General features: G+C 32.0%; 1 protein-coding gene across 2 annotated transcripts in view; it reads right to left on the bottom strand.

Moving 5' to 3' along the window:
* Positions 1–570: 570 nt before the first annotated feature.
* Positions 571–17,104, bottom strand: part of GABRG1 (gamma-aminobutyric acid type A receptor gamma1 subunit) — an 81,053-nt gene continuing 64,519 nt past the window's right edge. Inside the window, exons 8-9 of one of the 2 annotated variants that reach the window (XM_003258400.4) lie at positions 13,806–14,020; positions 571–3,617 (exon numbers count right to left, since the gene is read on the bottom strand). In XM_003258400.4, the coding sequence (XP_003258448.1) occupies positions 3,351–3,617; positions 13,806–14,020 (482 nt within the window). In that variant the 3' untranslated portion in view covers positions 571–3,350. Of the gene's footprint in view, positions 3,618–13,350; positions 13,722–13,805; positions 14,021–17,104 lie in introns of those variants that run through there. The other variant, XM_030801248.1, reaches the window with a different exon arrangement.

Below are 17,104 nucleotides of genomic sequence, written 5' to 3'. Positions count from 1 at the left end.
TTTTGCAAGAGTAAAAAATAAGCACTGGTATAGAACTTTGAAAGTATTATGCATGTATTTATTCATTTGTTATACATTTACTTAAATACTGGTTATTTATTTCAATCTACTAAAATCATCTTATTTAAAGCTCCTGTCTTGTAAAATCAAAGTGTTTTGTGTATTTTTCACAAATTTTGACCTGGAATATAATTTCACATTTATAACTATGGGGCCCTTGGTGTGAGAGAACCGTAGCCTATTCTTTTTTATGCTGAATTGGCATGAATGCAGACTTCTATTTTATTCTTGTTCTTGAGACAAAAACATTGTCTATTTTATGATGATGTATTAATGCCAGAATATGGAAACACAAATGAAAAAATCCTTATGATTGCCTTCATATTTATACACACTTACTGTGCTTTAAAGTTGATCAATTTTAAAAACCTATTAATGAAATCTGTCTTTAACTTAAAATAAAATGCCTCCAATGAGTTGTCTAATTCCCACTTATATCAAGACTTCAGACTTACTGAGAAATTTTCCCCTGTCCCTGCTAAATTCTCAAGTATTCTACGTATTTTTTACTTTTTTTTTAGAACTTACTTGGGTTTACGAAAATTAATTTAAGTGAGGCTAATTTTGTCCGTGGCATTCAAAGATAAATAAAATATTACCCTGTCACTGTAAATCCAAAATCACATTTTCCCCTCTCGGAATTTCTAGATCTTGGTCACATATTTAGAGGATAGATGTATATAAACAAACATTTTTACAAATGAAGCTATTCCTTGTGCTCCAGGTATCCTTCCCAATTCTTTATATCTGATTTTGGGGTCTATGTTAGCATTAAAAACACTGAAAGCATCCAGGAAAATCAAGTTACAATCAATTCAATAAATTATTATATAACTCCCCAGAGAAAGAGGAAGATTTTTTTAAAAATTATTTCTCAAGGTAGTGAAACTTATACTTGGAAGAGAGGAACCGGAAATGAACTGAATCATCTTTGAAAAAAAGCTGTATTTGATTTCTTGAAAAAGAAGTCTAAATGTAGTTTCACCTTTTTATTCTTATTTTTAGAAATAATAAAATTTGTACACCATTCTTTCTGATCACACATTTAAATAAAACTGATCAAAGTACCACTTGCTTTGAAAACAAAGTGCTTGCCTGATGGTATATACAAGGAAAGGCATCTTTCATATATTTACAAATTTTATTTCCACTTGTAAATATTGTCAACATTTAAAACCAAGTTAATGAAACACCAGTGAGAAAATCAAAGCTATTTTTTTCTTTTACATAGAACTGTGGTTCAGAAGGAAAAGCTATTTATATCAAGCACTTTTAAGTATTTTAAAATATATTCATGCTCAGATACACTTGAAAGAGTCCCAAAATCAAAACTATCTCATGATAGTAAGTAAGCTATAGCTTCAAACATGAAAATAGCCATACGATATTTTAGTATTTTATTCTTTATGAGTACTTTATTTTTTATTTATCCTTAAATGAATGCTCACTTTGAAAACATCCATCAGTACTCAATGTTATTAAAATGCATGTATGAATAATCTGTAAATGAATATATAGATGGCCAAAGTTTAGTTTGGCTGTTTATTCAAGAAAAAGCAGTGTCAGTGGATATTGGGCATTACCATTTGATTCATGCTTATTTTTTTTCAGAAGTTTATGAGCAAGTGAAAAAAAAATTAGAGTTAGCTGGGAACACACGATAAACTATAAATAAATTAACTAAAAATTAAAAAACTAGATATTTCCAATACATGTGTATAATCATGCCAGACATTCACTAACCATGTAGCAGAATTATAACATCAAAAACTAGAGTGACAATTGCAGAGGTGACAGGTTCCCTCTCAAACCTTAAGTAAGATAGGCCGTGATCATAAAACTCTTCATCATGGTCATTGGTCTTGGCAACAGAAAGAATCTTTAAAGGTTATTTCCAAGCTGAACCCAGTGGTTCTCCAGAAATTTATGTGATGAATCTTATAAACAATAGATATGTCAAGCTACTTATAGGATTATAATGATTGAAGCCTAAATTTAACTCTCTTCTTAACAAAAGAGATGTTTTTAAAACTATTAACTGATAGATTTTACATCCAGTGTGATGCTAAGAATTTAGAGAGCTCTCACACTCATGTTCATTAAAGATGTCTCTAACAAAACTCCCTCTTTAACATGATTTTGAGGCTGCCCCCAGTTTCTAGAAAAAAAAAGAATATTATAATAATGTATAATGTAACTGCAAAACTGACAGGGTCCAAAACTTTGGAGCTGAAAGAGGCAATATGTAACGCAGGCCTAAAACTGTTTTCTGCATATTACTAGTCTAAAAACAATGCTAATAGCACATATTTCAGATTTTGTCCTCAATATGACCTGCAACTCAGTTTGCCAGGTAATAATTTTTTAACCACGTGAGTAAATACAAGCACTGTTCCTCAATATTTTTATTTTAGGGACTGCAACACTTTCATAAAACATAAAGAAAAAAATAATTTCTCTCTGCATTTAATTTGCATTAATGTGCATTTGAAGATTTTAATATTTCAATGTTAACCTCATCATACATTATAAATGCTATGAAGCAGAGAATAAAATGGTTAGATTTTACCTGATTTTTTCATCTTGCCTTCTTAAAAAATGACTGGTGGCTTCCTTCCAAGTTTGCAAATCACCAAAGTAAATGTAACTGGCGTTCTGTTTAATATTGTGTCAGAAAATGGACTGGATTAAAAGACAGATAAAAGTTGACCTTTTCATAAGTTTTCAGTAACTGATAGTTTAAAAATAAATAAATTTCTTCTTGGGAATACAATATCTTGGAAGAAAATCCAAGAAAACTATGGCTTTATGTTATCAACTAACTGTATTTCAAGCAGTGCAATCAAATGAAAAGCAAGAAAAAACAAATTAACAATCTTTTTTCTGGCACAAAAGTTGCTACATAAATATTAGTAATTAGTCTTACATTACAAAACAATTATAGATTATATTTAAACAAAATATGAATTAAAATTATTCCATCTTTAAAACATGAATCATGGAACTTAAAAATTCAAAATTATAATAACATATAAGTAAATTAAAGAAAATTTAAGTAAAAATATGTGAGTATTTTAACCTACTGGATTTTGCAACTAATCGGTTCACGTAAATTAGCCTGAAAGCTGCTTCTTTATTTACTTCTGAAGGCCTTAAAATAGTTACAATACTATTCACATTTTAACCATTGTTTTTTCTGCATTTTAAATTTAAACTTCAAGTTACTGAAATACAAAAGATTCTATTGAATTTAGTCAGACTTCTTTTGATTTTTGCTTATGAAGTAGATTTTATAAGTAAAGATAGCCAACCCAATAAACCAAGTTGAACAGGGCAAAAGCTGTTGGGAAAAATATTCTAGAATAAGAGTCAATTTTGGCAATGCGTATGTGTATCCTTCCTTCCCTCCAAGATCCTGTTCTGCAGTCTTCAAAGCAACAGAAGAAGCTGGCACAATCTTTGCCCTCCAAACACTGATACCCATAATCATCTTCTTGCGGCACAGAAATACTATTCATTGGAATCAGAGTGGATCCAGGATGGAGACCAGGAGTCATCTAAGCAAAATAATAAATGAATTTGTGACACCAAAAAAGTAGCATAAGCAAAGATCAATTTGCTCCTTTAACGCAAACTCTAGGAGACTGATAGGTAATGAAACTAATCTTGATTTCAAAAAATCCAGTATTTTCAATTATTACATGTTTTATATTATAATTTGCTTTGTAACAGAACATTTGTTACATTCTGTTATGCAGAAATGAAATACCCCTGAATAATAAAATATATTTTTATACCTTTAGAAAGTTGACCCACCAAAACATCATTTACCATGTTCTAATTCTAAAATAAAATGAACCGCATATTCTATTTTATATTAAAACATTAATAGTTCTATATGCATCTTTTTTTGCTATTATATATTATTTATCAACTTTAATAAAAATGAGAATAAATAGCAAAAAGGCATTTTGATAATGCAAAAGGTTTGTGAAGATATGAATGGACAAAAAAACTTATGGGGCTTGTGATGGGTAAGCACAAGGCACCATATTTGGGAAAGAGGATGTGTAGGAAACAAAAGCTCAGACTTGGGAACAATTGGTGTTCAAATTCTGCTCATTCTACCAATGTAGCTGTCTTCATAGCTGGAATTATATTTGCACCTAATTTCTGTGACAGCTATGATAAGTAAATTTAATGGCTTACGTAAAATGATCATTGCTCCATCATGCTCAGTAATAATAGCTACTATTATTAACAGCTTTATTTGGAACATGTTAAATTAAGTTTTTATAATACTTGATTTTGAATAATACTTAAATAATTAAAAAGTGAAAGTATTATTCTTTGGCTTCTATGTTTTCGTCTGTACAAAAATGGCAATAAAAACATTGTAGGTTTGCTTGATTATTAAATGGGATGATGGACGTAAAACACTAAGCAAAATACTTGAAACATAGCAAGTAATCACCTGCCAGTAGGTAACATCATTATTGTTGTAATTGTTACTGTTTATTCCTGATGAGGCCTATATCACAATTGATTATAAAATTCATGCTAAGATAAACACGCAAAAAATAATAATAGCAGCAACAACAAAGTCCTAGACCACATAAAAATGTTACTGGAAAAAAATTAATGACTCCTTTAATAAGCTGGCAAGTAAAATATGAATATTTCAGCTTTAGCAATTCTTCATTTTTCAGACCTTAACATATTTTGAGGGTTATCTTAAGATGTGAATCTTACAACTTCTGGTATTCAGCAATTTCACTATCTAAACACTAAATATAGCACCTTGTTTTAACTGGATCTTACATCTTTTCACATGCAAATGTTTGTTAAATGTTTTCATCCTAAATTTTGAAATAGGTCAACAAAATTAAATATTTTATGAAAAACATTTTTACAATTATATACAAAAATTTAAAATTTCTTACAACTTGAACCTATATTAATGTCCCTTTTATTTCTAAAAAGAAACATAGAATCCAAGTCACCAAATATTAAAAATCCAGCAGATGCAAAATGAAGCAAATATTCACATTTAGTGGTATTTTTAAAAGATTAAAACATCATGCAGGTCACAATATTCATACTAGAGACAAATGTGCACCTTGAGGATAAGGAGAAATGCCCTAAACACAAATAAGTTCATGATTAAACTTGCTTAGCTATATCATAAAAAGCAGAGGCAGTATCGTATTAAATGTTAATGACAGATCTTTTGAGGATGGAACTTGGGGATAGTTGACTATATTCCTAAATGTTAATGGAGCACTAAAATCATGTAAAAAAAATAGCACATGTATACATATGTAACTAACCTGCACGTTGTGCACATGTACCCTAAAACTTAAAGTATAATAAAAAAAGTTTAAAATACAAAAAAAAAGAACTACAATACAAATAATTCTGGAAAAAAAAAAGGAGACGAATTGGTACCTATTTCCTTGTCACTTGATACTTGAATAGCATATGCTCTTATGCTAATGAGAATGAAAATTAATTTTGAAAAATTATTAGGAGGCAATTTTAAGATTATGTGGTAGAAAATACATCCCATATATGAAACAGCATTAACATAAATGGAAATATGGTGTGTTTTTCAGAGGATGTTAGTTGTTCATGGGAGAAATGATTAAATTTTTAAGTGCACTGAAATGAAGAAAAACTGCAAGTGGCTTATTTAAAAAATGAACTAATCTCTAGTGAGCAGCATCGTGGAGACTTCTATTGCAAATACATTTTAAATTGGCAGTTTTCTAGATTTTTGCTGCCTCTACCCCCATCCCCTCAAAACTCAAGTTCATGAATTGAAAGAAAGTACACATCAATGAACAATGAAAGTAAACAGAAATGGACACATAAATGCTGAGAAAAATAGCCAAAACTCTAACACAATATCAATAAAATATTGATGAAACCCAGATTTCTGACCTTTAAACCACTGAGAAATTAATCAGAAAAATATATACATTCCAAGTCTTATTTATCTGAAGTGCAACTATGTTACCCATCTTTTAATTTCTCAAGTACAGACCCTGCCTTCCCAAAAAAAGCAAACATTAAAAAGTATTAAATCAGTTAAAGCAATTTAAAAGATAAAAACATAATTGAATAGAATATTCTACTTTAAATAGTTTTTAAAATATACTTTTAAAAAATTTCAAAAATTACTAAGAATATAGCTGAGCTTCCTATTTTGAGGAATTCACCCCATTTTCACTATTAAGGATATATCTTTGTCCAGTTATATATTAATAAAATATATTTTAAGCACCAAAATATACTAATATCAAATAAATATGAAGTGATAAATAAATCAGTATTTACATATAATTATTACTTATACCATCTGCTAAAATTATTAAATATTAGTAATATGAATAGTAAATATTATTTGATGATTATATTATTATGAAATACTGACTATATAGTATTATTAATTTCCCATTTAAAATATTGCACATGAAAATGCCAAACTAAGCACTGTTTACCCCTCTTTCACAAAATCCTTTTTAAGTTGGGATGCTCAAAAATTGTAGATTATACCATCAACATTAAAAAATCAACAGGAGAAGGCTGGGCACATTGGCTCACACCTGTAATCCCAGCACTTTGGGAGGCCAAGGTGGGCAGATTTCTTGAGACCAGCCTGGGCAACATGGCAAAACCCTGTATCTACAGAAAGAGGAAACAAAAAAATTTAGCTGGGTGTAGTTGCATGTGTTTGCAATCCCAGCTATTTGGGAGGCTGAGGTGGGAGGATGGATTGATCTCAGGATGTTGAGGCTGCAGTGAGCTGTGATTGCACTACTGCATTCCAGCCTGGGTGATGTGGAGTGAAACTTTGTCTTAAAAAACAGAAAAAATTTCCAGGAGGTGAATCTTGGTGACGAGGAGCTGCCAATCAGCATTTAGAATTTCTGATAAATTTCTGAAGTACAAAAAGGAGATGGAAATAGGCCAATGGATAAAGCAGACCAAAAGAAGACACATCTCAGAAAGGCTCAGTCAATGAAAACATGACTGTGGAATCTACTCTTCCACTCAATATGAGGAAGGATGAATGGGAGTAATGAATAGGATGGAAAACATGGTGTTAGCTAAATGTCCACCTCCAGATCAGCGGCACTCCTTTGAACTATAGCTCACCTACTGTGCATGTAGAGAAAAAAGATGATAACGGTTGGTGTTCACTCATCTCTAAACTCTATAACTTCTAAAATATGAGAAGAATCTTCCACTATCCTAGGAAAAAGGTTAGGGCTCTTGATGTTGGAACTGGAGTGTCCTAGTATTGTGCCATCATCCTATCATATAGAATGTATATGTGTATATTTGGAAGGAATCAGATGTCATGCCCCACAAACACACATATCAAAGTAAAATCCGATGGTTGCAAACTTGACTGTTACATACCAAACTTACTGGGCCTATTTGGGGAACAATCATGAAGAAGTTTTGAGGTAAGTGAACAATACAAAGGAGAAAAGTGAAAACGAACAGCTGGAATTACTGATTCTAATATTTTAGGAAATATGAGAACATAAATCTAGTTAGTCCACTCAGAAATACTTGAGGAAGTAATATACCCACTTAAGGAAAAATGAACAAAGAACAGTTAGAAAATAAGACCTCCCTGAAATTCATAAAGTTATTGTAAATTATTAATAAGCTCAAAGTTTTAAAATGAAATCTTGAAAAAAATGCTCATAGTATGGAAAAATGGCTTAAAATATGATAAAAAGAAAATCTGGAATATATGCTGAACCTAGGAAGTCAAAAATCTAACTACCAGTAGTTTCCAAGGAGAAAATAGAAATAAATTGGAACAAAGAATTGATAACATTCTCAAAAATAAAACATAAGAACATTAAGTAACGAGGAAATGAAAGAGGTCAAAACACAGAAAATGTATGAATCCTTAAGAATTTTTTTACACTGTAAAAAACAAGATGATGAAAAGTTTCAGGTAAGAAAAGGAAAAAAGTTTTATCTGCAAAGAGTAATAATAAAATTTGCACTAGAATTAATCACAATAATGAATTCAGAAGTAGAGATTTAAATATATTATTTAAAGTTTTAAAATTAACCAAGTGCCTGACTAATTTTTTTTTTTTTTGTAGGGACAGATTTCACCATGTTGGCCAGGATGGACTCAATCTCCTGACCCCGTGATCTGCCCACCTTGGCCTCCCAAAGTGCTGGGATTACAGGAGTGAGCCAACATGCCCGGTTAATAACTATTAATAGTAAATGAAAATACTGAGAAAGAGAATAAGAAGGATACAACAGAAGAGCTATATTTTCTTTTGTACCAAGGAGTTATAGATACCTTGAAATTTGGTACAGTAAGAATCAGAAATACAATGAAAACACCATTACAAGAATGTAAAAACAGAAATGGTTACAATGTAGTTGATTCTGAGATTTGGGACAAAATGTTCTAGGTAGATAATTTTCTTTATTTGTACATTTATGAATTGTTCTATTTGTTTATTAGTTTCAACCATGCTCCACCATTACTGTTAAAATTAATCTTTTTAAATGGGAATTTTACTCAATGATTAATCTAGTCCCTTTCTGCTGTAATAGTCTATGATGTTTTAAATAGAAATATAAATATTAAGGCGTGTTCTTTGGAAGCCAAGGTAGAAAAAAGAGCTGTTGTTGGTGGTATCTATACACTTCAGGGAAGCATCATATGGCCATTGTCACAACTGGTACTAAATGGTTACTCTATCTATTGAAAACATCCCACCATGCACTGACTCTTTACAATTGTTTAAGTAACCTTCTTGCTGTATTTCACATTTCACCAACATCACATAATCCTTCCTGGGAGCTTTGCCAAATGCTATTATAAGAAAGAATCTGTAAGTTGTGAAACTGTGGATTGATATAGCTTTTCATTATTTTAGTACTCTGAGAGGTAGACAAATGTTTATTCAACAGGCATGCACTGACTGAAATGAAAATATTCTCTTTGCTGAAAAGGAGCTGTGGGTGAGGACTGTGGGAGGGTGGTGCCAGGGGGGACCCAAAAACTTGCTATGCATTATTTTCATCCTAATATCTTGGTTTCAGCTTTTAGTATTATATTACTTCTGGAACAATTGCAAGAGTCTCCAAATTTATCTCCCTGCCTCTTTTGCCATCCAAGTATATACTGTATACTATTTCTAATTATCTTCTGAAAACATACATAGAAATATACCATCCTGCTTAAAAACGTGTATAATTTGCCAGTGCTAACACGACAAAATGTAAATTCTTAGCATGGCTTTAAAGATTTTGCACAACCTGGCCATAAACCACTCTTCTATCCTCAACATAGGTTATTTTCTTTCCTAAGAGAAAATGTTTCTTTCCTATTTTCAAGATAAACGTTAACCAGTAGCACTTTCTGTGATGACAATGTTCTACATCTACACTCTTCAGTATGAAAGGCATAAGTTACACCTGGCAATTGAGCACTTGAAATGCGACTAGCGCTACTAAGATACTGAATATTATATTCTGTTTAATTTTAATTTATTTAACCCAACCTATCTATATGTGGTTAGTGGCTATTATATTGGACAGCACAGCTTGGGATGTATACTAGTCTACTTTTTGTTCTCACATATAAGGCTCAGCCCAGCTGACATAGTTCTCTCTATCTTAAATGTTCTTCCTAATTTGTTATCTTAAAAACTGCAACTTTTTCCTCAAAAAATTACTTCGGTGAAGCCACACTTCCTCTGGAATTTTCCTTGCCAAACTTCCATTAGTTTACATGTTTTATGAATGAATTATTTACGCATGAAATGAAAGGCATTCTCTCCTCTCCACAAGGTTCTCTTTAACACTGTGTGCCTGTTCAGTGTTTCACAGGCCATATAATATGATGTCTGAAGACTGCCTGGGATGCTAAGCATAGGCCACGTAGGTCTGGCTTTGTGACACCTGTCTCTTTCCACAAGAACAGTTCCTTTAAAAATACATTTTATGTTTTTATAAAAAATAAAATATTGTTATTTAAAAATAATAAAATATGTATGCTTGTTATAAAAATACCCTCTTCTGAAAAAGTATGAGAAATTATTCATCTAATTGTTAATTCCCTCACAGACTCTTAGTTTAATTTTGATCTTTATCTTGGACTATTATTTATATTGTATCTTATTATGTTTGTATTTGTGATGTATTTTTTCACAACTGGACGTAATCATCCCTGAAAGCAAAGAACACATTCTATCTCTTTTTTGTCTCCATAGTGTCTCATCCATAGCTGGATAAATAAATTTCTATAATTTCACATCTTAATAAAATCAGGAAACTAAAAATAAGTAAGTTCAATCCTCAAATGGCTGTAGCAGGTCCCTGAAGTAGGTACAACGTGGTTTTCTGAGATTTCTGATAGCCTATGGGCCAAATATTCAAGTTTCAACATAAAATACTCTTCAATTAGCAAAGGCTAGTTTATTACTAGTGCCTTTCTGTTTATTCCTAGTGGCTTTATCTGTTGCATAAAATGTCTTGATTCCACAGTTCAACATATTTAAGTTAACTTCTTAGATTTTCTTGAAAATAAATGTTGGCACAAATACACCTGAATTATATACTTACCGATTAGTAATAATATATATTGGATGGGCATATGAAACAATCCAAAATGTAATTGACATATACAATAAAATAGAAGGAAGAAAAATATGGTAATAATGGAATAGAGAAGGAAGGAAGGAAGGAAGGAAGGAAGGAAGGAAGGAAGGAAGGAAGGAAGGAAATTTGGTTCTTCCAAGGTAGAAAAAAGAGCTCTTGGTGGGGGTATCTATACACTTCAGGGAAGCATCGTATGGCCATTGTCACAACTGGTACTAAACGGTTACTCTATCTATTGAAAATATCCCACCATGCACCAACTCTTTACAATTGTTTAAGTAACCTTCTTGCTGGAAGGAAGGAAGGAAGGAAGGAAGGAAGGAAGGAAGGAAGGAAGGAAGGAAGGAAAAGGAGAAAGGAAAAGCAAGAAAGGAAAAATAGAAAGCGAGCATAAAAGACAAATGAAAGAAAGGGAATGAGAGAGAGAAAGAGTGAGAGAGAGCAAACAAGCTGGCCCGATATTTCATGTGGAGAGTAAGTTAAAAAGGGTGTTTATCAATTTATATTTTTAGGCAGTTCATTGAAGCTAAAAATTTATTTTGTTCAAGTATTATCTCTTCCAAAAATAATCTGAACATTCTGAGATTCTCAGTTAAGCAGTCAACAAGATGTCAGGAAAAGGATTTTAATTTTGCTTAATAACAGACTTGTTGACCTTTCAGCAACTTTCTAACCAAAGTATTGCACCCTAGCCTGACTATAGCCCTAAACAATTTTTTTTAAAAGGGAAAATGCTGGATTTTAAACTACTCTGAATTTTAATTAAGAAATGGGGAGATTAAAGAAAAGACAAAGAGGAAGAGAGAGAAAGGCAGAAGGAGGGGATGAAGTCACAAACATCTAATACAGGCTTAATGGTAAGATGCTACAACATCTTGCAACCAAAGAAAAATGTGGATTCCAGAAAGCCCTTAAATAGAGGCTTTGAGACAACAGCAAACAGAGTTGCCTATTCCTCATAAAAGTACATTCTGATTTTCCTGATTTGCAAGACCATATGGCTGTATACTGAACCATGCAAGGAGTCAGATTTGATTACCGATCCTGGTTTTTCACTCAAAATATCATTTAGGACTGAAAGAGCTCATAAAGCACATAATTGAACAAAGAAAAGAGACTATCAAACTTCATTATGAATGGCAGTAAAGAAAATATTTTTGGTACTCAAGTAGTCAATTATAATATGTCAATTTAACTGTTGCTATTTGCGATTTAGTTCTTCAATATTATCATTTAATTTTTGTTCTTTACCTTTCCATAATTAGTAGTTTGCAACCTAGGCTTGATGCTAAATTTGAAAGACTTAACATATGGATTAAAAATAGTGACTATTCTAGAACAATGCCTAGATTATGGAGGTCCTTAATAAATAGTTGATGAATGATTATATAACATCATAAGTTTAAAGTCTACACTAGAATAATCCAGCTCTCTTGAGTAAGTGTGCCATTGGAACTGTGGCTGAGTGTACATGATCTGCAGTCAAACTGATTAGCTACCGTCCTAGAGTAGCCATGTTTTGGTAGTGTCCTTAGATAATATAATAGTGATATCTAAATTATTTATTCTTAGAATGAAATCAGAGAATGGATGTGAGATTATACATTGCCTGGCCTCTATATTAGTTATTTTTATTCTAAACATCTCCACTCAAAATTTCCAGAAATAAAACTTTCAAGGCAGTAATCCAACATAGATATAAATGGGTAAACAATAAAATGGAAAATCCAGAGATGCATGGCTTTGATGAAAGGAAAATTGTAGAAAGCATTCATTTTTCTTTATCTAAAAATTTAACAACGGATATTACAGTTCACTTCTGATTTGTCCATTCAGGGGCCAAAATATATCCTACAGATAAGCAAAAATGACGTGAAGTTGATGGAGTCACAGGTTAATTCTACAATGCAAGTCCTCAAATTTGTACTGCTAGCAATGTGCTCTGCTTTCTGTGAATATTGTGGGTATCTGAAAGCAAAATACACCAGGTTTTTCTCTTGGAATATAACATGAACAGTAAAACATAACTTAAAAGTATAGCAGAGTTTTATAAAGAAACCAATGAAAAAAGACTAGGGAAAAATAAATTGACTCCTAGAACTTAAAAAGTTAGATAATATGGAAAACTCATTATATATACATTAAGGTAGGCTTACAAGCTTGCCACTAATGCCTGGCTATTTGATACATTTCTCATTTATTTGAGTATTTTGAAACAAATCTTTGAAAGCATTTACTAAATTAAATGTTTTCTTGTTAATTTTAGAAAAATAGATGTCTACTTTTTTAAGCCCTATGAGAACAGGATATATAAAGGAAGGGTCAGAAGCTTGAGCTCTGGCACCACAAAGGACCCAGATCTGAGTCTTGGATCTTTCGCTTACTAAGACTGTTCTTGTGCAAATCATTGAACCTCTGCTTAGAGGGTTGCTCTAAACATACATGAAATCATGCATGTAAAATGCTCTGCAGAGTGTCTGGAACATTCAACATGTGTTAGATATTACTTTGAGGTTGCTATAATTGATAATATAAAACAGAATCATAGTCAATAATCCCATACATGAGTATATTAGAATCAGGAGAATCCATTTTAATATATTAGACTTGATGTGATATAAGTTAAGGTAATTATATGATTGAGATGGGAGAGTAAAATAGCACAAATATACAAAAACAAAAAAAGAACGTTGTGGTCATGACTGTTAAACACAGTTCGATACTACCATTAAAGAGGAATCTTCATCACTAAAAGTAAGGTAATTTTGTTAGAAATGCAAACCCTAACACAAAAATCGAATCAAAGGTAAATCACAAATAATGTTTGAGGTACAAAGAATCTACCACTGTGGGAAAATTCAGGCCACAATAAGCCACTCTTTAGACAGGGGATCCAATGGGAGATATTTAAAAAGCAGAAATACACTTTTCTTGGTGAGCAATGGTAGGTACTCCAGTTTCATCTTAACTTTGTCTTTGGTTATGGGTCTCAAGCATCCCTATTTCTGTAAACAAACACATAAATATTCAAAAGAGTATCTCTAAGTAAGTTGAGGTTTATAAAATATAAATTTTTCTTTTTAACATACCGAGGCTTTATTTTTTAGCTTTCTGTCTTTAGTGGCAGTCTTTCCTTTTTTGTTGCTGGTAAAATAATGCAAGGTTCCGTATTCCATCAAGGCTGCAAAAACAAAAATGAAACAAACAGAAACAAAGAGATCCATCGCAGTCACATAAGAAACCTTAGGTAAAGACTTCCTGGCAATTGTACTTAGGGTTGTCATTGTCAGAACTGTAGTGATACCTATGGAGAGAGGAAACAAAACAGGAAATGAAAAATAATAGACCACATTTATTCTCCAATCTGATTTGGCAATATTGTGAGTGAAATTAAACAATAGAAACAAAAAATATGATTACTAGCAATTTATATTAATAACTATTGGTAGCCATAGCAACATTGTGTCCAATGTGCTCTTTGTGTTTCTGTGGGTTCTAATCGTTTAAGTTGCTGCGGAGTGCAAGTTGACTCTTGATATCCATTCTTCCCTTCCTCCATTGTAATAGAATATCAAATATTTAGCTGGCATGTGATTGCCCAGAACAACTTTTTTTGCCATCTCTCTGCAGCTGAGTGTGGCCACAGGCTGAGATCTAGCCAAAGGGAACCAAGTCAAGAATGTAGGCAACACACAATATCCGAAAGACAACATTAAAGAGACAAGGAATGCCCTTCTTTCCTTCTCATTGCCTTCTACTGGAATACAATGGTCATACCAATAGCACTATCTTAAAACATTAGATAATATTGGAAATTAAATTTACTCACAATACAGGAGAAAGCCAGAAGGAGCCTGAATCTCTCATACTGTAATGCATTGTATCGCCTTGAAATAAAAAAAAAAAAAAGAAATTCCTACCCCTAGACTTCACATAAGCAACAGATATTCTTCTATCTAATTGAAGTAATAGTGACTTGACATTTCCCACCATACATATACAGTCAAAATTGATTCAAACTAACATAGGTTTTTGTTATATAATAACTTCAGTTAAACCTACTTTTTAATCTCAATGTTTAAGTGAGGAATACTGGCACAGTTATATCAAGGGAATACTGCTTTGAAAGCACAGAGTAAATCCTTTTATATGTATAATTGGGATTTCCTCCAGGGCCTCAATCCTGTATGTGTATCCTTGAAGGGACCTGTTTCTCATCAGTCTTCGTGTGGTTCTTATCACTATTAATCTTAGGTCTCCTAAATTACAGATGCACATGCTAATATTTCTTTTAACCTAAACTTTCATAATCCTCATTCGTTTTCCCAGTAATATGGCCCCATGAGCGGAATTGTTTACTCTCTTAAAAGTACTAAATGCTAAATGCTTCTTAATTTGACCAATATTTATAGAGTGACAACATTTATGATGAAATGTAAATCAAAAACAGCTGCAGCAACAGTCTCTTTGGTATAGTGAAGGCAATAGCCACCTCTCTCCCTCATGTCTCCATTGAAACATACCCTAAAAATTCTACTCACAAACCTGTCATTTCACTTTTATCATTTCTTAGGATTGGAGAAAATATTAAAGGCAATACAGCTGTGATGAATTTGGAATTACGGGACAAATTTAGGTTTAATCTCTGACTCTTGTATCTATTAGCTCTGTAATCTTAACAAAGTTTTTCAACTCCTTTGTGCCTCTCGTTTAAAAAAAACAAACACAGTAATATCTTGCTTCGTAATTGTAGTAAATATACACAAAAGGTACTTACTTTAATTATTTGTCTTTTTTTAATTTCCAAATATACAAGTCCATTGTCAGTTAAATTATTTTTATTAATATTTAATTTACTTCCTTTTTTGTTAGAAAATATACTCTGAAAATTTCAGTGTTTTGTATTTTAGTAATATCTTGTTTAATGATCCATATGCACTTGAAAATATTGTGTGCTCTGAAGTTAGGTGTAGTGTCCTATAATTATCAATCAGGTAAAGTAGTTGACGATAATTTCTTTTCAAAGTTTCTATATCGTAATTAACTTTTTCTTGTAGTTCTAACAATGAATGAGAAAACAGTATGGCTGCAGATTTGTTTATTTCTCCCACTATTCCTTACAGCTTTTGCTTCAATTATTTTGAAACTAAATGTACATTTTAAAGGCTTTGTTATGGTAAAGGCTAAAAAAATGATATACACAAGTCTCCCTTTGCCTCATCTCCCACACAAGCTTATTAAATCACATTGTTCCCATCGTCAGCCCAAGTAGGTTTCCAAAGTGTTTCTTGACTCCACAGTTATGTCCCCTATCTGAAAAATCTTAAATCCAATGTGTGGTTTCATTTTATTATCCATGACTGCAATAAATTTTACTTTATTGAGTTTCTGTTACATTCTTTTTTAATAAGGCAAAAAAAACTAAGCAGAACTTTGCTTTCAGACATTTATTTAATTTAGTAATTATTATCACTGTCATTACCTTGAGAAGAACATGGTGGATTTTCTATTAAAATATTTCTGAGTCCGTGATAATAAAAAACACTTAGGATATTAACAGGATATTGAGAAAACATTTCGGATATCATTGCTATTTTCTCCATGGCTTCCCCTACTCAAGATCCTACAATAGTCTCCCATCACATTTGGCCCACAAAAATTTACATGATATAACTATTGGCCCCTTCTCCAAATTCATTTTCTGTGACTATTCATTCAGCTCCAACCACATTTGTCATTTTTCTGAACCCCAAAGCATGGCATAACAGGAAGATCTGGCTTCAAAACCATATGATTCCCCCTGCCTGGAATATCTTTCTGCAAATATCCACCAGGTTAGCGCCACACTTCATTGGGTCACTGCTCAAATGCCACATCATCAGAGGTATCTATCTAGACTCCACAATATAAAATAGCAAATATCACACCACTCACACCATGTCATTTTCTAAATATTGATTTTGCTATCTCTTCACAGCCTTCATGACTCACTAAAATTTTATTGTATGCCCTTTACATTTGTACATTACCTGTTTTCTCTACTAAAATGTAAACACCATAAACACGAAGTTTTAAAATTTTATTCACTGTTAACACTGAAGCACCAAAAACACTGCTTGTTTTACAGAAAGGATTTGATAAATTTTAGTAAAATGCAAGGTTGAGTTCATTGAGTTCAGGAAATTTTCTTTCAATGATATGTGTGTGCATGTATATTTAAAGCAATTGTAATTCTCTATCTTAGGGTCCACAATTACAAGAGATATTTGTCAAGTTACATCTGGCTGTGCTTACCTTTACAATTGATATGCTAATATTGAATAAAAATAAGTTTATGCAAAAACGACTTCACAGTTGGCTTTTCTCTTCACGACGCTCTAGCATATAA

The sequence above is a fragment of the Nomascus leucogenys genome, chromosome 20 (genome assembly GCF_006542625.1).
Source record: "Nomascus leucogenys isolate Asia chromosome 20, Asia_NLE_v1, whole genome shotgun sequence".
Lineage (NCBI taxonomy): Eukaryota > Metazoa > Chordata > Mammalia > Primates > Hylobatidae > Nomascus > Nomascus leucogenys.
The sequence above is the reverse complement of the archived record's forward strand: the minus strand, read 5'-3'. Positions and strand labels throughout refer to the sequence as shown.